The sequence below is a fragment of the Cricetulus griseus genome, chromosome 2 (genome assembly GCF_003668045.3).
Source record: "Cricetulus griseus strain 17A/GY chromosome 2, alternate assembly CriGri-PICRH-1.0, whole genome shotgun sequence".
In the NCBI taxonomy this organism is placed as follows: Eukaryota; Metazoa; Chordata; class Mammalia; order Rodentia; family Cricetidae; genus Cricetulus; species Cricetulus griseus.
Genome location: NC_048595.1, coordinates 33342770 through 33365585, shown reverse-complemented (window position 1 = coordinate 33365585; position 22816 = coordinate 33342770). Strand labels below are relative to the sequence as shown.

The 22816-nt window shown below is 42.5% G+C and overlaps 1 protein-coding gene across 1 annotated transcript; it reads right to left on the bottom strand.

Annotated features, from left to right (window-relative positions):
- Positions 1-16838: 16838 nt before the first annotated feature.
- Positions 16839-17822, bottom strand: LOC100752609 (olfactory receptor 2A12). Its single transcript, XM_027399009.2, has one exon. It carries the CDS (start codon positions 17805-17807, stop codon positions 16839-16841), a length of 969 nt encoding a protein of 322 aa, XP_027254810.1. The 5' UTR covers positions 17808-17822.
- Positions 17823-22816: the final 4994 nt, after the last annotated feature.

The window sequence follows — 22816 nt, the reverse complement described above, 5'->3', positions numbered from 1 at the left end:
CATGTTTTCTAACCTAGACTCATGGAAACTTCAACATGATACTTATCCCCAGCTTTGTTGCTTCCCTTTCATTGTACATTTCTAACAATGTATAACAGCCAATTCTCCAGCCCCTGAGAACACTTTATAACTCTATGAAAGTGACTTAAAGAGGCCTACAGGGACTGCTCTCTAAAATCCCAACTTAGGGAGACAGAACCAGACTTGGTGCATCCCAAAATAAAACGTGCTTTAATGAAACATTCTTGGATTCAATCTTTCTCCTCATAATTCCAAGTTTAACAGTGCCCTGCCAGTGGAACAAGGGAACTCACTTAGGGACTATGAGCCTCTTAGGTACATAGTAAGTCTTGATTTCCATATACACCAACCTCTCAAGCATTCTCTCTTAAACTCACTAGGGTCCAGCCTCAGTTCTCTCTTCTGTAAACTTCCAAAAGTAACCTCTTCCCGTGTGGATCCCCTGGAAGAATTGAGTGAGGTTATGATGACCACCTGGTACAAGAACTGGCCAACTTTCTATAATCTTGAATTCCCATGCCAGCCTTCTGCTTAGGTTTTGGCATCCTAGATATTCCAAAGTTAAAGATTTGACTTAGAGGTCTTTCCTGGCCCACCACAGGCCATCAAATCCATTTATATGATTTTAGAAATATAATTAGCTGGTCTGAAAAATCAGTCAAAATTAAAAGTTAAATGAACTACAATGAAAGACGTTGTGTTGAGATCAAAGACAGTGTGGCTGGGACCGAAGCTCAGATACATAGCACCTAAGTAGACACTATATATGAGGCTCAGAGTTTCATTCATAGCATTGATTGACACCACAAAAAAATTAAGGCAATGATTGTTGAAGTCTCTTCAAATCCTGATGATCTGACATGTGTTACTGCAGTCTGTGGCCTAAAGGCTACCTAGTGCACTGGATTCATTTGGTGAAATACTGTAGAACAGAGTGTGAGCTCAGAGCCCGTTTGGTGACATAGGTTGTTGTCATGACACTGACATTGAGTGGTGTATTTATACAACAATCCAACCCAGAAGTGCCTCAGCCCCTGGCATGGCCCCTGCAGTGCTATTTCAAAGCATTGGTTCCACACAACAGACCAACCTCTTCCCATTATGTCATTGACCTACTATTAGCTCTGAAGAGACAATCCATTCCAGAAAAGCATTCACCTTCCCTTTGATAGATAAGAAAAATGACAGACTGAAACATCAGCCACCCTGCCCTTTAGTGACAGAAGAACTAAGCAGATCCTGCCAATCAGGATCCTACCTGCCTGTTTCATAGACCAGTGACCTCAGAGATGGGAGGGACTTGGCAAAGGTCATACAACTAGTCAATGGTACAGCCAGCACCAGAACTTTACCAATTCTCCTGGGCTGAGGCTGACTCTGCCATGTCTATCACATGCTTTATATCATAGCTTCACCTGAACTCTAACCAAGTTCTCTGCTGAGGTTGACAGCTTCTCCTGCTACTGGAGGTCAAGGGACCTTCCCAGAGGTCAGCAAGAGGGAGATGGAAAACTCTATAGAGTTTCATTTTGACCCAGGTGTATAAGAACGAAGCCGATCCGTAGTCTTAAGGTCAAGGAATCTTTTTACTTAGATAAACACCAGCCAAACGCAAGCCAGAGCAGTGAGGCCATGGAGAAGGGGCAGCAGAAGAAGAAGCGGGGCTCCCATGTTCCCAGGGTCCCTTACGAGTCCCTCCAGCATCATCCTGACCTCACCTTGACCATGCCTTGATATAATACAGAAACTTTAAAGTTCAGTTAAACAACATGCTTGGATTTTAGGGGAGGAAAGCCAAATCCAACTCTAAATCCAGCATTGATTTACTTGAATAGGGACTAGGAAATGAAGAGAAATGGAGTTATTTGAGAGACAGCTATAAAGTTTACCATATGGCACATTCCTTTTGTTTGATGGTTATAGCTACCTTCTTTTCTCAAGCATCTACCCATGTAGTATTCTTGGACTTCTGGAGATGAGTTTTCCTATGAAGATAGAAACAAAGCACTTCCCTTTCCTTTGGGAATTTTTTTTTTAGTTTATGAGATATGCCTCAGTAAATACCTGTCATTTGTCCTTGTCAAGAGGGTTGTCTTGTTCAACTCGAATCTTGATCAACTTTGGTGATATCCAAAGTTTGTCTTCTCCTGTGGAAACAAATGCAAAACCCCTACCCCAACATAACACATGTCCAGGCTTCCATACCGAGGTTAGTACATCTTTGAAGTACACAGGTTGATTCAGTTCAGCAGTTTTTTTCGTAGTCCAGTGTCTTTCTGCAGCTGTTTGTCCTTTGTCATTGGCATTAAGAAAGTTTAGTGTCAATAAAGCATTATGCAACCTATGTTTTGGAGGTTTTGACTTGCCAGCTTGTCTATAGAGCATCTCCTTAAGCATCCTATTACATCTTTCAACGACAGCTTGTCCTGTAGGATTGTGTGGTATACCGGAGAATTGCTTTATGTTATAATATTTGAAGAACTGTTCCATTTTGTGGAGACATATGTCAGAGCACTGTCAGTTTTTATCTGTGCAGGTATACCCATAACTGCCATCACCTCTAGCAGGTGTCTAATAACAGAATCAGCTTTTTCAGAGTTGAGAGCAGTAGCCCATTGGAAATCTGAGAATGTGTCAATAGTATGATGCACATATTTCAAATTTCCAAATTCTGTAAAGTGAAAGACATCCATCTGCCAGATCTCATTCCTCTGAATGCCCTTAGGATTACATCCTGCTGGCAGTGGAGTTTGGTTATAAAAGGAACAAGTAGGACAGTTTTTCACTATCTCCTTGCCTTGTTGCCAAGTGATGGAGAAGTCCTTTTTTAAACATTTGCTATTTACATGATGTTTTTTATGAAATTCTGATGCTTCTAGCACAGTACCAATTAATAAAGGATCAATCTCATCATTGCCTTGTGCTAGTGGGCCTGGCAGACCCGTATGGGATCTGATATGTGTAATGTATAGAGGATTGCTTCTCTTTCTGATTGTTTCCTGTAATTATAAGAACAATGAGGTTAATTCTGTATTATCAGGAATGAATTCTGCAGTCTCTATATATAAGATGACTCTCTCTGCATATTGGGAATCAGTAACTATGTTAAGAGGTTCTGTAAAATCCATAAGCACCATGAGAATTGCATATAATTCTGCCTTCTGAAAAGACATATACAGAGTTTGAACTACTTTACTTACCTCACCTGCTTTATCACCAGCCTTACCTGATTTGTTGGCATTAGTAGAAGGTAAGAACTCCAGAAATGGGAGTTTGTCTTACAATGTTTGGAAGAATCCAGACTGTCTTTTTTATGAATTTAATTCTGTCTGTTTTGGGATACTTGTTGCTAATTGTTCCCAAAAAGTCAGTAAGAGCTATTTGCCAATATTCATTATCCTTCCATAAGGAGGAAATTTTATCATTAGTTAAAGGTACTATAATCTCTGCTGGATCTTTTCCAGTCAGCTGAGGAAGTCTTAATTTGCCCTTTAAAGTCAAATCAGAAATCTTTTCTATATATGTCTTTAACTTTTTATTCTGTTTATGTGGTAGAAATATCCACTCCAATATAGTGTCTTCCCCCTCTGCATCAGAATTCCAGAAGGATATTCTCTGGATGGCAAGATGACCAGAATACAGTCTAAATCAAGGCTTAACCGATCTACATTCACATCCAATATTCTATTTTCTACCCATTGTAGTTCTTTTTCTGCCTCAAAAGATAATATTCATGGACTGTTTAGGTCCTTATCACCTTTAAGAGCCATTTTTAAATATTTTAAGTCATGACCTTCTACCCCAATAATCGTCTGTAATTGAGAAATTTCTCCTAGCAGCTTCTGAAGACTATCAAGAGTTTGATAACAATCCCTTCTAATTTGCACCCTCTGTGGCCTGATTCTTTGTAAGTCTATCTTATAACCTAAATAGTTAATAGAATCTACTCTTTGTATCTTTTCTGGAGCAATCTGTAACCCCCATCTAGGTAGAACTTCCTTCACCATGTCAAACATATGTTCCAATGTTTCCTTATTGGAATCTGATAAAAGAATATCATCCATATAATGATAAACAAGAGATTGTGGAAATTTTTTATGAATTATTTCCAAAGGTTGTTGTACAAAGTGTTGACATAAAGTAGGACTATTTAGCATCCCCTGAGGTAAAACCTTCCACTGATATCTCTGAACTGGCTGTGAGTTATTAAGAGTTGGTACAGTAAATGCAAATTTCTCTCTATCACTTTCTTGTAATGGTATAGTGAAAAAGCAGTCTTTCAGGTCAATTACTATGATCGACCATCCTTCAGGTTTTCAGGAAGGCAATGCCATTCCAGGCTGTAGAGAGCCCATAGGCTGAATTACCTTATTTATTGCTCTCAGGTCTGTCAGCATTCTCCACTTACCTGACTTCTTTTTGACAACAAATACAGGAGAATTCCAAGGGCTGGTAGACTCCTCTCTGTGTCCAGCCTCTAGCTGTTCCTATACTAGCTTTTCTAGAGCCTCCAGCTTCTCAGAGGTCAAAGGCCATTGCCCTATCCAGACAGGTCCATCTGTAAGCCATTTTAATGTCAGGGACTTTGGTTCCTCTGAAGGTCATTTGTATTTAGTTTCTGTACAGCTTGGATGGTTGGTAACCATTCCCATAGCATCTTACCTGATCTTTTCAATTATCCAGCGATTGTACGTAATTCTTATCTGACACTGGAGGGATGTTAATTTGAGTTTTCCATTGCTATAAGATGTTACGATAAATCTTTCCACCAAAAGTCCCACTGCCACATGTGCGCTTTATGCCAGCCGCCTGCCTGAGTGAGGCCCAAATGAATACACAGAAACTTGTATAGGTGCAAAGCTGCTTGGCCAATGACTAGGATTCCTCATCTGTTAACTCAGTCTTAATTATCATAAATCTATATATTTTATAAGACTTATCTTATCGGATGCCTTATTGGCGTCCTTCCTTGCTGGTGGATCACATCCTGCCCCTGGAGCAAGAGCGGGGGGGGGGGGACCCTTCCTGTTTCTCCTTCGCTTAAATATGAGTCTCCTTGCTATGTTACTTCCTGCCTGGATCACCACTTCTCTACTACATTTCCCAGAATCCTCATTGACTCCTAGTCCCGTCTAACTTGCTGTCTCATTGGCCAAATAATATTTTATTTAACAATCAATAAGATAAACATACACAGTACATTCCCCATCATCTCCTCTTATCTGTCTAAATAAAAGAAGGATAACTTATCTTTTATAATAACTGAAGAAAACTCTAACCATAACTATCTGTCTTCAACTCTATCAAAGACCACAGAAGGATAATATATAAACTTTAGAATTGACAGAGACATCTCGCTACCTGGACAGTCACCCAAAGTTCCTCTGTAACGTTGGGGCATCCATCTTCAGCTCATAGGCCACAGTGTGTCTGGCACACTTCTCCATTTCAACAGGAACCCTTCAGTACTTACAGTTTTGTAAGTTCAGCAGTCACTTTCTTGTGGGTCCTGCATGTCCTGTTTATACAACAAACAGTCCAGGCAAGAGCAGTTTCTTGCACAAATGGCTAATCTTGCCATGTTGAAAGCAAACTCCATAACGAGTTTCTTTGATGCCCATCCTCCTTTCTGACGTAATTGGTGTGTCAGGAGCAGTTGAGTCTTACTGCCAAGAAAAACCCTAAACCATTTAAATGCCATATTTCTGTAGGTCTTTGAAAGGTTTGAAGAGTACCTATCCATCTCAAATACATCTCTGTATATCTAGAAAATCTAACTAACCTAATTATAAGTTCTGACTCTCATAGGCGATTATATAACCTTATTTAATTATGCATATCATTTTAAAAGATCTGTATAAAAACAATACCTAAACAAGAGGAGACATATACATATCACAAAATTGACCTTAAAGTTGTATCAATAAATGAAAATCTATACCAATGCAAAGTATTCATTTCTATATCCTATTACCCTTTTCTTTCTTTAAAAAGAGATTGACTATGCTCATTATCATTTATAACTAACTCCATTTGAATGAAAACAAACATTTATAAACAATATTTGGGGATTTGGGCATTGTTCCTTCTAAACTGCTTCCTGCTGATTGGGGGCGATGTTCATATACCATGGGGATCATGATAAAACATAGAAATCTGACCAAGCCCTTGTTTTTGTAGTCTGTAAGGCTGTATCGTCTCAGATTCAGGGAGTCTTGCTTGATCAAACCATATTAGTCTGGAAGGAATCCACAGCTTTTCATTTTATGTGGAAATACAAGCAAAACCTTTATTTCTAAGTAGCCTGTCCTTAAACTTAAATTTTGAAGTTAGAATATTTTTAAAATGTATAAGTTGGATTAATTTAGCAGCATTTATAATCAAATGTATTTTAGCAGCAGTAAGTCTTTCCTCGGCAATCAAACAATTTAAAGACAACAATATGGCATATAGTATCCAGATTCTCTTGTATTTTCCATCTTTATGTGGCTTTTTTATTACTTTATTTTTACTTTCTTTTGTTTCTTTTTTCTGAGACAGGGTTTCTCTGTGGAAATCTGCCTGCGTCTGCTTCCTTCAGCAAAGCCTACCAGCATTGGCCACCATAACCAGCTACTCTATTTCCTCCTGTAACTTTTTCTCTCACAAGCCTACATATATTTTTAAATGTAGTGTACACCTTTAGAGGTTTTTCTTTATCTGGATCTTTCTGTATCATCTCAGGAGTGTGGAGTCCAACACCCAAGAGCACCGGGACGGCATGAGCATACGGAAGCTTCTCCGATGCCTCTCAGTGGCCCGACAGGGCAGGCTGTGGCGGCAGGTTTACCTCTTTCTCTGGGAACCTTGGGGCATGGAGTTATCCCGCTCACTGACACCATTCTGTCATGACCCCAGAGGTTTATAGCTATATTTGCCACGTAAGGTTTTAGTCTCCCTTTCTGTCCTTCCAGTCCAATGCAGACCACCAAGTGGACACACTGTTGTATTCCAGATAGTGTTCCAATACCTAAAAATTGTACATTTGCTTCCCTGAGTGGCCATTCCTTCTGCCAGGACTTGTGGGTAATGATAGTGACATCAGTGCCTGTGTCCACTATGCTGTTAATAATTTTATCATTAATTTGTACCCTTAAGTGAGGTCGTTTGTCTTTCATTGAGGTCTGCCAAATATGTACTTTTCAGTCTTTGTATCTTGTTCAGTCTTACCTGATTCTTCATCACTAGCCAAACTATCATCTATGTCATTGTCATCTTTCACAATAGATGAAGGACTATCTATTCGTCCTATGAGAGTTTGTCTTCTATTGTTACTGGAAATGACTGAACCTTTTTCAATGTGGAGGAGTTCTGGAGGCCCCCTTTGGAGTTTCCTGGCCTTAACGGGTTCCCTTGCATGTCCCTGATTGATCTACACTCATTAGTCCAGTGTCTACCCTTACCACATCTCCTACACAACCCAGAAGGCAATTGCCTTTCCCATGAGGGATTGTTAGAATTTCTTTGCCTACAATTTCTCCTCATATGTCCCATCCTACCACAGCTGAAACATCTATTCTCCTGACGCTTTCGTGGACTCCTGGAGTGGGCTCTTCCTACCCTAGGCTCTGGTTCATAGGAGCGATGAACTCTGGCCTCTCGGTACCTATATCAATCCCTGTAAGGTGCTTCTCCTCCCCAAGTCCTTCTGTCCTCATCTCTGGGACTCTTAATCTCCTGCTGCCTTTTGAAACCTCTTGGGACAGCTTCTCCTCCCCAGATTCCAGCATCTTGCATGTTATATTAACATGCAAGATGCTGGGCTGTATGCAATGTGGGCTGTATGCAAAACCCATTCTTCTAGTGGAGGTGATCTGATCTTTAAAAGCAAAAGTATTCTTTTGTGTATTGGGTTTGCATTGTCATAAGCTAAGGTATATACAATCAAATGTCTTATTGCTGGATCTGTTACTTGTAAGTCTACTGCTCTGGTCAACCGGTCTAAGAAGTCCTTGAATAGTTTTGTTGGTCCCTGTTCTATTCTGGTATAAGCTTCCAGTCATTCCCCTGGCTCACAAACCTTATCCCATGCATTTAGTGTTGCTTTCCTACATAGGGATAGCATATGGTCGTCCTATTCAGCCTGAACCTGTGGGTCAGCATAAATACCTTCTTCTAGGATTTTTTTCAAGAGGAGCATCAAGACTGTCTCTAATGGCTTGATGCTCTAGAAGCTTTCCTCCTTCCCTGAGTAACGCCTTCCATTAGATTTGACAAGAATTCTCAAGGACAGCTGACACTAGTCCTACCCAATCTGTGGGTGTCACCCAGTTAAAGGTGGCCCATGAATGTAATAGCTGTATTACATATGGGTTATGAAGACCGTGTGAGACAACTGATTCCTTAATATGTCTAAGATCCTTCAACTGTATAGGCTGCCATACATAAGACACCTGTACTTGGGGGTGCTTCTTAGTTGGTGGCTTTTCTACCAATGTTGCTGGGTAGACCAATGGTGTATGCATAAGGACTTTAGAATAATTGAAATACCTGTGTGAAGTAAGTGCCTCAGAGTGGAGCAATTCTGTCTCCTCATCCTCAAAGTGATCCTGGAGCCTAGCAACGATGTCCCCATGGGAAGTTTCAATCTCATTAATCATGAAAAATTCAAGGCATGATAGCGAGTCCATGAATTGCTTTGACTGCTGTTCTATACGGTTTTCTAGGTTTTTAATACGTTCGTCCCTAGCTAGCATCTGGGTGGCATGTAGACTGCCATCCAGGAATTGAAATTTAGAATCAAGGTCGTGATTTGCCTCAGCAATCAACTTAATAGACTTTTCTCTAATTTGTTATCTCTGTTCTGTAATTCATCTTGCAAACTTTGAAACTTAGAATCAAGTCTATCATCTACCCCCTTGCATTTTTCAGTCATTGAGTTAATGGCATTATCCAATTGTTGAAACCTATCCTGGGTATCTTGCATCTTAGTATCCAAACTACAGGACAGAGAGGCTATCTGTGTTTCCAGTTGATCCAATTATTGAAACCTATCCTGGGTATCTTGCATCTTAGTATCCAGAGAATAGGACAGAGATGCTATCTGAGTTTCCATTTGGTTACATATATTCTTTAATTCATCATGGTCCTCTGACCGCCTAGCTTCTAATGCCTCTGAAACGGAACATCTCTCTGGGTTTATCTTATCATAAATGCGCTGCATTTCAACTTGGGTAGTAGACAGCTCTGCCCGTATCATATAAAACATAGAGCAAAGCCTATCATCTAGCTTCTGTTCTACATGTTGCATAAACGTATCATGGGTCAGTCTGGTCTCTAAAATCTCATTATGTAAGGCTTGCATGTCCTGTAGGCAGGTGGTGAAATTAGCTTTATCGATGTCCTTGAGGACTCTGGCTAATGATAATACGTGTATTAACACACTAACAGCTAATAAAGAATATAGGCCAATATTTAGTAGATCAACCTCTTCCTTGAACATTGAATTTACATAAGAATTGAAAATGTTACCAATTGAGAAAAATGATAGAAATTTGGCCATATTCACCATCGGCGCTAACTCCAGATGCAGTAACCAGTTTTGACCAGCAGGTGGTGCAGGTGCGTTTGTTTTGAGTAGGAGCTGAAATTTCCTGAAAAATCCTTATAGAGTGTTAAGAACAGATTGGGGATGTGCTTTTACTAGGTATGGGAACCCCTTTGGATGGTAACTGATGGAGACCAAGCTTGGCAGGTGTAGCTGAACAAAGGCTCGCGCCTGGACCAGCGTGGCGGGCAGTGGAGCTGTACTGCAGCTTCGGGCCAGGGCTATGAGGCAGGGACGCTTTGGTGAGCATTTTCTGTGGAGAAAAGCTGGAGGCAGGCAGGCATGCATGCAGTTTTACTGCCAGCGGCTACAAGCCACAGAAACTGTGTCCCTCCAGGTTAATGCACATACGTAGTATCTCTGTATACAGAGGAGTGAAGATACTGAAGTCCACTGTGGCACAGAGACCCAAGACGGCTTGCAATGAGCCGGAATGGGTCATGGATTTCAGAGTGCCAGGTATAGCGAGAATGTAGTCTGTAAGGTAAAGATATCTTTTTATTTAGATAAACACCAGCCAAACGCAAGCCAGAGTAGTGAGGCCAGGGAGAAGGGGCAGCAGAAGAAGAAGCAGGGCTCCCATGTTCCTAGGGTCCCTTAAGAGTCCCTCCTGCACCAGGGAGATCTCCAGAGACCTACAAGGATGACACGATCTGACAATCCAGGCAACGGTGGAGAGGATAACCTAAAAACCCTCCCTCTAAAATGAAATTGATGACTTCTCTTTATGCCATCCTAGAGCCCTCATCCAGTGGCTGATGGAAGCAGAGACAGACATCCACAGATATACACTGAGCTGAAATCGGGAATTTAGTTGAAGAGAGGGAGGAAAGAAGAACGAAGGGGTCTGTACCAGGTTGGAGAAACCCACAGGAACAGTTGGCCTGAACAAGGGATACCACATCGACCCCAGATACTTTCGGGGAGGCCAGTACAAGACTGATCCAGACCCCTGAACATGGATGTCAATAAGGAGGCCTCTGCACTCCAGGGAGCCTCTGGTGGTGGATTAGTATTTTTCCCTGGTGCAAGAAGGGACTTTGAGAGCCCATCCCATATGAAGGGTTACACTCTGGCCCTGGACACATGGGGAAGGGCCCAGGACCAGCATAGGAAGACTTGGTGGACTTTGCAGAGCCCCAGTTGAGGGCCCTACCCTGCCTGGGGAGTGGTGGGTGGATGGGGTGGGGGGTAGACTGGGGGTGGGGGAGGAGGGTTGGGGGTGAGGGGAGGGAGAGGGAGAAGGGACTTGAAATAAGCTTGTTCCCTAACTAGAACTAATAAAATTAAAAAAAAAGAGTCCCTCCTGCATCATCCTGACCTCACCTTGACCACGCCTTCACAGTCATGGTCAGGCACACTGTAGCCAGCCCTTAGGAGGTGTGGTTACAGTGTCTCCGTACACAGGTGGACTCACAGGACTCAAAGGGAATATAGTAGGGTCTGAAGAGGGAGGAACTAGCAGCTTCCCCAGTCCTAACAAACCAAGGAGTCCTTAATTAGCCCACAGGTGACAATGCCTCATTGAGGGACCATGTATGAATTTACTCTATTTTTCCAGGCTATTGTCTAGAGAAGGAAGCTGAGGTGAATAGCAAGAAGTTGTGCTCCTACAAATCACTGAGGGCTTTGAAATGGTCCCTTGGGACAATACACCAAAAGTCACAGCTTACAAAGCATTTTCACAAATATTTCCTCACCATGTCCTCACAGCAGGTCTGTGACTAATTTTTTAGGGTCTCCAATTCACATATGTGAAGGATGATTACGGACACAGAGTCTTTGCTATAGCTAAGCATGAGAGAGTCGGTGATGCTGGTGTGGCGCATTTTACAGTGCTGAGTCAGAAAAGGTCTTTCAGGTCAACATCTCCAACTATTTCTTCTTCATTGTAATAAAATCTAAAGTCTGGGTATTTTAAGGAAGATCTGTGTTGCTGTCCAACAATAATTAGCCTGTCACAGGACTGACCTATGTGTCATCACTGTTGTAAGTCCTGTAGATTGGATCTCAAGCCTGTAATCTTGTGCAAACCAAGAGACTGACACACAAATCTCACAAACCTGCAGGATACTGGTCCAAGAGACTGACACACAGATCTGCCAAGCTAAGAGGATGCTGGTTAAAAGAAAAAGGCAGCAGCAGAAATAAAAAACACTTAAGAAGGAAGATGGTGATGATCACAGTAAGGACAATATCTAAGAATGTTTCTTAGTCTTCTAAATGATAATTTAAAACAACAAATTTCAAGACTAAAACATCTGTATGAACTGTAGAGTTAGTAACACACCGGTGTCTACAGACAAAACTTTGCATAGTAAGATGTCACACTTAGTGTGGTATGCTAAATGTTTAACAAGACACTTTCCATAAGAACAGAAGCAAATGAGGGTGAAGCCAGTTGGCAGCCATGATGCTGATCCCATCCCTGATACCTGAGCCTTGTGGTTATCAGTTCACTGGGCAAGTTAGTAGCCATGCTTTTTGCTTCTATGATAAAATACCTGACACAAGCCATTTGAGGAAGGGTTTATTTAGACTGAGTGTGTGAGGACATAGTAATGGCAGGGAGGTCATGGGGGTAGGAGCAGACTCAGGGTCACATTGTATTTCCATTCAGGAAGCAGACAGATGGATGTCAGGATGCCAGTCCCTGGAAAGGTGCCAACCACAATCAAAGTGGAGCACCTCACATCAATTAAAACTTTCTGAAAACACAATCACAAATCCCCAGAGAGTTGTTCCATGACGATTCTAAACCCAGAAGTGTTCACAGTGAAGATGACCATGACAAGCAGTAAGACAATGGCCAGGGAAGGGGCTGAGAGGTGTTGGAAGATAATGTCACCCCGTTCTCTTGACTCCTTTAAACTTTCCTGTTGAAGATACCTCTGACACAGATTCAGATGAGACAGAATCATCTTATCATTTTTTCCCATTTCCAAGAAGGCTACACTCAGATCTCTTCACACTCATTCTATCCAACTTTACTATTGTATTCCATGGATGTTTATGACCATGTAAGCAACCAGTGAGCCACAATGCACTCATCAATATGTACTCTTACCTGGAAGATACTTTTGCTCCCCAACCAGACATCCTGGGCAGTGTTCTGTGTCCTGAATGGGTTTGTCCTTATTGATGTCTTCAGGCACATCCTAGAAACAGGACACACTGTTCTGATGTCCACTATTAGGTGGGGCAGCCATGTCACACAGAACCATGTGTAAGACAGAGCCAGGATGACTTTGCTCCTCCTGCTCAACTTACCATAGGAAACTGCCCATGGAGACCACAAGATCAGGCTTTGGGGTAGAAAGAGCAGATCACCTGGGTCACTTTCTCATGTTGACTACTTGCACATTCATAGACTAAGAAATACCTGTGTGCAAACAGATATTTGTGGAAACCAGCTTTGTGACCCAGTACATGGGTGCCCAGTTAATTATGGGCATCAATGAAACAAAAATAATGATAAAAACCCAAAAGAGCCAGGCATGGTAGCACATACCTTTAATTCAAGCACTAGGAGGCAGATGCAGATGGATCTCTGTGAGTTCAAGGCTAGCCTGGTCTAAAAAGGGAGTTCCAGGATAGCCAGGATTGTTACACAGTTAAACCCTGTCTCAAAAAAACAAAAGGGGAAGATATTTATATGTGTATTAAAATATATAATATCTGTAACAAATATGAAGATAGACACACACACACACACAGAGAGAGAGAGAGAGAGAGAGAGAGAGAGAGAGAGAGAGAGAGAGAGAAGGGAGATCGTGTTCACATTGGTCATTGGAAGGCTTGTGATTCAGGTATCAGAAGACTATGCACTTAGATTATCAGACACTGTCTCTGAATCTGTGACCTGCTTTTGAGACCCCTTCCTCTTCCTGTCCCAATAGGATAACATGGTAGAAAGTGAGGGTAGAAAGGGAGCTGGCAATCAGCAGTTAAGGGCAGGATTTACCCTTGGATGCTACCTGAAATTGGAGCAGAAGTTGGAAGGTTCTGATGAGAAATCATCTCTCTTCACTTCCTACATTTCATCATTTGACAGAGGAGGTCATCATGTTTCCCAATAGACCACACTGAATTTATGTGTGAAGTTAGTTATCTGAGCTGTATTTGTTCTGTTCCACAGTCTATCAGCTTATTTCTGTCATGACAACACATATTATGTTTTTTAGAATGTAGCACCTCAGCCTCTCAAACTTCTGCTGTCTCAACTATCCTGAAACCCATAGAAGCAAGTTTTGTATGCTGTTGTGTTCTGGGAACTACACCAGGTTATATAATGTGCATTATTGCTGCCAACTAGGTAAAGGTGACAACACATCAGTCCATGACCACAGAACTGGTATTACATCTCTATAGATAAATCTTCCCACTTCCTGCTCTCAGGATGGACCATATTACTTGCGTTAACCAAAAATAAATAAATAAATAAATAAATAAATACATACATAAATACATAAATACATAAAATGTGTGGAAAGAGAAACAGGTCACTCATTGGAATCTGAGTCAGTGTGAGTTTGTCTACTGTATCTTTCCTTCTGTTCTAAGATGACATGATGATATAAGAGTTCTTGTGATGATATTCTGTTTGCGCTCTAACAAATAAAGCTTGCCTGAAGATAATTAGAGCTAACCACACTAATTAGCCATAGAGGACAGAAGGTGGTATACACCTTTATTCCCAGCACTTGGGAGACAAAGGTAGATTGATCTCTTTCAGTTCAAGGCCACTGTGGGCTACATGAGATTGATTCAGTCCAAAAGAGAAACAGAGACAGGTGGTGATGGCTCATCCTTTAATCCAAGTACTTGGGAATCACATGTCTTTAATCCCAACACTAGGGAGGTGAGGACAGGAGTGATATGGCTAGGCAAGAGACAAATATAAGGTAGGAGAAGACAGGAGCTCAGAGAATTCAGATGATTCATAGAGACAGCATGTAGCCTGAGTTTTCATAGAAACAGAATCCAGTCTGTGCATTCAACCTGAGGATTCCTAGAGACAGGATTTCACATTCAGTCTGAGGATTTGTAGGACAGTTCCACCCCTTTGGTCTGAGGATGTGGTGGAGGTAAGACCTAGTGGCTTGCTCCTTTGTCTCTGATTTTTCAGCATTTACCCCAATATCTAACTCCAGGTTCTTTTCAAATTAAGATCAATTAGAATTCATGGTACAGTTCCTCCTTCAGGAGAGTTGTAAGAGGACTAAAGGTCACTACCAACCTACAGATACAAACATGAGAAACAAATGAATCCTTATAGCTGTAATACAGTAAGATTACTAAGATGTTTGTAATTGTATCTTAATACAGCCTGTCAGTCAAGACAACACCATGGCTTCACAGCAGTTTGTCCAAGTTATCAAGTACTGTGTTGGATAGACTGGAGAGAAAGAAAAGGGGAGCAGCTCATGCTCTCCTGAAAGAGGTGGAACTGGAGACAGATTGATGCTGAGGAAAAAGCCTGTATGGGGAGCCTGTGCAGCTACCTGAGGCCATACAATTTTTGGCCCTGGGCTGCTGCCAAGGGCTATGTGTAGCATGAATTGTAAAAACCCACAATCAGAATGAAGGGCCATGTGTAGCATGAATAATAAAAACCCAGAACTTGGGGTTCAAGCTGAAGATCAGGAAAGCAAAGCAGGCAAGCCAGAAAAGAGCTCTGAACTCTACCAAGAGTGGAAGGGGGTTGGCGTCCTCAACATGACTGGAAACTAATTGCTAGAAGACTGAATACTGAATGTCCTGCTCCTGTCTTATACACTTCCCTAGTGCTGGGATTAAAGTGTGAGCTCTGTTTCTCTTTTGGACTGATTCATTCTCATGTAGCCCAGGGTGGACTTGAACTCATAGAGATCCACTGCCTCTGTCTCCTGAGTACTGTGTTTAAGGGGTGTGTCACTACTGTACAGTTTCTATGGCTGTGGCTAGCTTTGCATTATGATCACCAATGGCTTTATTAGATCATAAACAATAAATATCCACAGCCATGTATGGCTCTGAGGTCCAACAGCAGCCAGGGTCTGTGTTTATGTCTGAGGCCCAATTTACCACAAAAGGCCAAGAAGATGAGCATAGTCTGGGCTGCCACCTGAAGTCATGTTGATGTCTGCGTGCCATGCCGAACTTCTCCCAAGCTCACATGCTGTAAGAGAGCTGGTCCTGTCCCTTGCCAGCTACTACACCTGGGAGAGCTGGCCCCATCCCTCACTGACCTGCAGCAGCAGTACTAATGAGGTGTGGGACAGCGGGTCTCTCCCCGAAACAGCCACAACCAACAGGAGAGCTGGCCCTGCCCCTTGTAGTGTGTGACCTGCTAGAGCTCTGGCCTAGCCTCACCAGGAGCTGCAAGGCATCCTAGGCAATGGCATGTAGTGGGGTAGCCTCCCCTCTGGAGGAGTCAGAAAGAACTGCCCCCACCCCTTGTTGGAGAGAAACTTGGTGGAGACCCAGGCTGAACAACTCCACTACCACCCAAACCCAGATCAGGGCCTTGAATGGTCCACTCAAACAGCTACCCCTTCTATGAGCTGTTGGAGAATGTGAAGCAGCCTGTCCTGTGGAAACATAGCCACAGGATCTCCATGACAATAGGGCAGCAATAGGACATCAGAGTGGAGTCTTGGTGAGGGTTCAGTAATTGATGCTGTAGCAGACCAGAAGCCTTGAATCATAACAACTCCTTGCATCAAATATTTGCAAGTAAAGCTGGGGGGGATATTATGTGACACAGCAGATCCTTCAATGCCAGTGTGAAAAATGAATGTGATGGAGATGCCGGAAAGACAGAGGAGCAGAGTGGTACAATACTGCACCACAGGAGATTCAACAGCTGTGACTTGTATAAGAGAAGGATGCAAGTGATAAATAGGTCATTACACAGAGTGTCAGAAAATGATGGGTTTTTTATTTTAATTATTAATTTCTATTAGGGAGAAGTTACAAGGGTAGAGAGCAGATGTGGAAATATGTGGGATTGGACTGTGTAATGTGCAATTCCAAAAGAATGAATGAGAAATATTTTAAATGAATAAATCTCTACAGGTATTATCCAGTAAGATTATTGAGGTGTATTGAATTATACCATAGTGTAGCCTGTCAATCAAAACAGTCACCTTGGTAATTGGTAAATATTCCAAATACCAATTACTGTGTTAGTTCAAACACACAGGTCAGTAACATACATAAAGACACTATTCATTTCTACTAATCTAATTCAGCTTATCCTGGATCCTGGTTCACTAGTCCAACCTATAAGCCCTATCACCTTGAGAAATGCTCTCTTGATGTCTTTGTTTCTCAGACTGTAGACCACTGGGTTGAGCAAGGCTGTGAAGACATTGTAAAAGAGTGAGATCTGCTTGTCTCTCTCAGGGGAGTAGCTGGAGTTGGGTTTCATGTAGATGTAAGAAGCTGGAATATAGAATAATGTGACCACAGTCAGGTGGGAGGCACAGGTAGAGAAAGCCTTACTGCGACCCTGGTTGGACTTGAATTTGAGAATTGTCTTGGCTATAAGAATGTAGGAGGTAACAATAAGGGAAACAGGAGAAACAATCAAAAAAACACTCAAGACCTGATCTACCATCTGAATGACGTGAGTATCGATGCAAGCAAGGCTACGTACTGAAGGGCTGTCACAGAAGTAGTGACTAACCCTGTTAGACCCACAATATGGCAAACTCATGACAAAGAAAGTATGTAACAGACAGAAGAAGAAACCACAGATCCAAGTCCCAGCTGCCAACGATATGCAAAGTCTCCAGTTAAGGATGACAGTATAATGCAATGGGTAGCAAATGGCCACATATCTGTCATAAGCCATGACAACAAAGAAGGTGCTCTCAGTACTAGCCAGGGCACCGAACACATACATCTGCAGCCAGCAGCCAGCAAAGGAGATGGTCTGAGATTTAGCAAGAAGATGCACCAACATCTGGGGCATGGTGGTGGTGACATAGCACACATCCAACAGGGAGAGGATGCAGAGGAAGAAGTACATGGGCGTGTGCAGCTGTGTGTCCATGCAGATCAGCATGATGATGAGACCATTGCCCATGACTGAGCTCAGGTAGATGAGAAGGAACACAGTGAAGAGGATGCTGTTGGTTGTGGGGTCACTGGAGAAGCCAAGCAGGATAAACTCAGAAACCCAGCTTTGGTTCTGTCCTGGAATCATCCACATGGTACAGGCTGTAAGAGAATCACATTCATCTATGTGTCCCCTGTCACATGCCAGCTGTAGAGGCAAAAGGAAGGTACAGGCTGGTGAGATGGCTCAAAGGTTAAGAGCACTCACTGATGTTCCAGGGAACCAGGCAAATCAGAGCTCTCAGTGACTTCAGTTCCAGGCAATTTCACTCCCTCTTCTTCACCAGAGGCCAAGCATACACATGATTCACAGACATACAAACAGGGAAAAAACATATACATAAAATAATACTTTCAATTAAGAAAAAAAGGCTGCATGTGGTTCTGAGCACACTGTTCAATTTCTGTGAACTCTTCTCAAGTTACTGAACCTCAGTCTCTTCATCTATCCAATGAGGCTGATGACACACAAGTCTCAGGATTATGATAACTATCTAAAGCATCTCACAGAACTCCTGGAAACACACATGATATGTCATATGCAGTCTCACACATCCATTCCAGCTCTGGGAAGGTGGAGAAAGGGGATCCCAGAATAAGAGAGCTAGCCACACTGGATGAAATGATGAACACTGGGATCAAAACGAAGACCATGACTCAAGAAAAAAGGTAAGACACAGGCCTAGATACATATTGTCCTGTTACGATAAATCTTTCTGCCAAAAGCCGCCTGAGCCCCACCGCCACGCGTGAGCTTTACACCAGCCGCCTGCCCGAGTTAATGCCCAAATAAATACACAGAAACTTGTATTAGATTCAATGCTGCTTGGCCAATTACTAGGATTCTCATCTGTTAGTTCTGTCTTAACTATCATAAACCTATATATTTTATAAGACTTATCTTATGGGCGTCCCTCCTGGCTGGTGGATCACATCGTGCTGCTGGAGCAGGAGCTGAGGGAAAAAGAGGGACACTTCCTGTTTCTCCTTCTTTAAAGATGAGTCTCCTTGCTATGTCACTTCCTGCCTGGATCAATACTTCTCTACTACATTTCCCAGAATCCTCTTTGACTCCTAGTCCCATCTACTTGCTGTCTCATTGGCCAAACAGTATTTCATTTAACAATCAATAAGATAAACATACACAGTACATTCCCCATCATAGTCCTATGAGTAATGACAGAAGGTTATATGCCCAGTATACTGGGGATACTGTAGCCACCCAGGAAATGCTGATGGATCATGTGGAAATGGGAGCAGCAAAGTTATTTCTTCCTGTTTTGCTCATACCTCCCTCTGCACCAGAACAATCAGTTCTAGGTGGACAATAGCTTTAAGTGATGAATCTAAAGCAACCAATTTTTTGGAATCAGACGTGATATAATAAAAATATCTATCATTTTTAGGGGAAGCAAAGATAAGATTTTTTTTCAAAAGAACATTTTATGTGGAGAGAATAAAAGAAAATGGCGAGCTACAATATGCAAAAAAGAAGTACTGAAATTATTATCCAAAGAGTTAGTGAAAATATGGCATAAATCAGATGCTCCAATAGAATACTTAACAATTCTCACAGGGCATTTCACATGGAGCTCTCCGGTGAGCATTGATGAGGCTAAGGTTCTCAGCACCATTGCCCATCTGAAAATAGCAGGAGAAAACCACAATGCTGATACCCACCCTCCTCTTCTCTCTCTCACATCACCACACACCTATCAGCATGGCTACAATGAAAAATATCTAGCATTGACAAGAGTGCATCCAATGGGAGAGTAAATTAAAATGATCTCTTTGGTGTGTGCCTGTCTGTGATCTGTGAGGTTGAACACATTTAATGCACTGCCCAGTAATACAAAATATCACTTACAATTCTGAATGAAGATGCAAACACAAAGGCACATACAAGAATATGTTCAAAGAAAGATATGTAAAAAACAAAAATCTCCAAACACTACTCTCAATAATCTGAACTTTAGTACCATCCATGCTAACCAGCAAGACAATGGTTAAGGTGGGAATTGCTTTTGGTAAGAGTAGAAATATGAAAGAGAATTCTAGACACTTCAGTCCTCAGTTTCCCTGGCCCCATCCCCTCTCCTGACAGTTCTGCTCATAACCCTCATAGATGTCCTTCCTTCAACCCAGGTCAGGAACTCATCATCTCCCCCAGCATTTCTGCATCAGCATCCCCATGGGCCCCTCTGAAATTTCCTTTTTCAATACAGCCTTTTTTTTGTTTGATTGTTTTTTGAGACAGGGTTTCTCTGCATAGCTTTCCAGCCTATCCTGGCACTCGCTCTGTAAACCAGGCAGGCCTCGAACTCACATAGATCTGCCGGCCTTTCCTCCTGAATGCTGAGATAAAAGGCCTGTGCTAGCAACACCCGGCCCACTATAATCTCTTTCAAAACAAAAAGCAACATTTTAAAAAGAAAAAGAAGAGAGAGAGAGAGAGGAGAGAGAGAGAGAGAGAGAGAGAGAGAGAGAGAGAGAGAGAGAGAGAGAGAGAGAGAAATCAAAACAAAAATTACTAAAACCAAACCATGGAGTCAGTCCTATTGGTCAACTACCCCCAGACATGAGGCCTGCCCTGGAGTATAACTGATGTGCACAGTGACACTCTAACGGAAAAAAAGAGATTTTACCTTTCCTAGCAGCTATCGACTACAAATAGCTTCTTCTTTAGGGCAGGACTTTGAGTCAACTTCCCCATCTCGCTGCTGGCCATTTCTCTACATCGAGAAGTTCTGCTTGTGGCTGCAGTTTTTAAAGAAATCACACTGCTCTTATGTGGCCCCTGTTGAAATCCTTTTATAGAGCTCCCAAGCCCGGTCATCTGAGACAGATGCACAGGTCATTCCTACCCTGCCTGCCTGTGAAGACTCAGACTCACTGCACACCTGTCTCCTCTGACTGCAGTCTCTCCATTCACAGATCTCCATGCAAGCACTACCGGTCTCCTGCATGACTCTGCCCCTTCACACTATATGACATATGCCTAGATACTGACCATGGATGGGGGACCACCTCCTACATACTTTGCCCATAGTATGGCCACAGCAGGACTCAGCTTTGCCTGGAAGCCTTCCCTGTTATGCTACCCCCTCTTACTCCCAACCCGGATAGGTGACATGTTGCTTTTCTTGTTCATTGACTAGTTGCAATCTCAACTAGTCAATTCTAGAGGTGTCTGATATCAATTTTGACATCAAACAACTTGGACAAAGCCATTGATATTGTTTTGCTAACTTAAACCACACACAACTAAGAAAGAATTGTCTCCGATGGAGTGTGCCCATATTGGTGATTTCCTGATCTTTGCAAAAATAAAAAAGAATTTTAATATTTATTGGGAAAAATCATGCATTCCCTGCTTTTGTTGAATTAACTTTACCTAAGACCACAAAGGTCACTGAAGAAAACACTCTTACCTGTGTGTTATAGATGAAAACCTACAGCCTAGAGAGGGCATCTTATTCCAGTCTCTGCACTGGAGAAGTGGGGGTTTATGTGGAGTGACATCAAGGCCGGCTCTCAGTCACCTTCCCTGCTTCTGGCACACAGGCTCTGAAGTGGGGAGGTGAGGAAAGAAAAGTCCGTGTAGTTGAGCTTATGGAGACTCAGCACACCCAGAGTCCTCCTAGGACAGAGCTGGATGGTTAGACACAGACCAGCTCTCCTCATGAGATTCCCTCCTGTCAGATGGGATGTATTCAAAGAAGAAGGATCCAAGGAAAGAATATTTGAGGTGTGATTTCTATGTCATTGGGACACCATATAGTGATTTGAAGCCCAGTGGCCTTTGACTTGGCTTACAGTGTCCCAGAAGCTTGGCTGGCCCAAGTCTGGCACAGCATTCACAGATTTCTATGCAGGTAAAGGCTACACATACTATTTCCAGCCTACAAATCCGCATCTGTAAGGTTTAGGATGAGGAGTCCAATGATATACTTGACTATATAGTGAGTTTAAGGACAGACTAGCCTAGAGCAAACTCACAAGACCCATGCCCACCCAAACGAATCATGATAGCTCTGTCCACAAAGTGTCAAGCTGTGTCTCTGTTGTGCGGTGTCTCCCGTAAAGACATTGACCACCACTACTCTCTCATGGATATGGCTCTCTGCATTACTCAGGACTCCACATTCATTGTTTCTCAACATGATTTGAAACAGACAAATATTCTGTAAATGTTTAATAAATTAATAATGGAAGGAATGAATGAAGAAGGAAGTAAAGATACAAAGTTGAGAAGGAGAGAAAAGAAATGCAGGCAATGAGGGAAGAGGTCTGTGGAGTTTTAGATGTATAGAGAGGGGAGCTGGATATGGATGGCTTGACTAATTACTATCTCTATACCCACTTGCCTGGACCCCACCCACAAGCCAAGCACAATTGACTTTCTTACCACTTGTAAATCCAAGGACTGTATCAAAGACTAGTTATCTTTCACTATTGATAAAGAGGCTAAATGGGAAGCCTGCTAAAGCAACTGGGTCCAGAGAGAAGGGATTCTAGATAGCTCTATTGCCAGAAACATTGCAAGGTGCTGTAGAGTTGGAGGCACCGAACCTCTGCTTCCCCTGCAAGTGGACCAGCCCCAGCTCCTGAACACGGCCCCTATACAATCCTTCTTAACAAAGGCAAACTCACACATCTTCATCTCTTCCCAGTGGGACCTACTGCTGAGGATTTATGACCCTGCCTCATCTCTGAAACTCCCCAGGAGAGCTGAAAAGGGGCCATTTCTGTTCCCAGTAGGGATGCTGAGATGATCACTGGGTGCTGTCAACAAGAGCACTAAGTTGAGACTCTTGGGAGCAGAGTAGGAAAAAAACACACAGGAGGACGAGTGGTGACCTGTTCCCTTTTCTATACTAATTGGTGAGTAAGAGCATCTCAGAGAAGAGGAGGTGAGACCTGGTCACCTGAGGTCACAGGTCAAGGACTTAAGTTCTCATTCTGATTCCTCTTTTACGGTCCAAACCCTGAGCCCTGACACTGGATGAGACCATGTATGAGTCAAATGCCTCGTACTTGCTCAACTACCTTTGGGAGATCTTAGTCCTCTCTTCTCTGCTATGTAATATCTGAGGAAGTTAC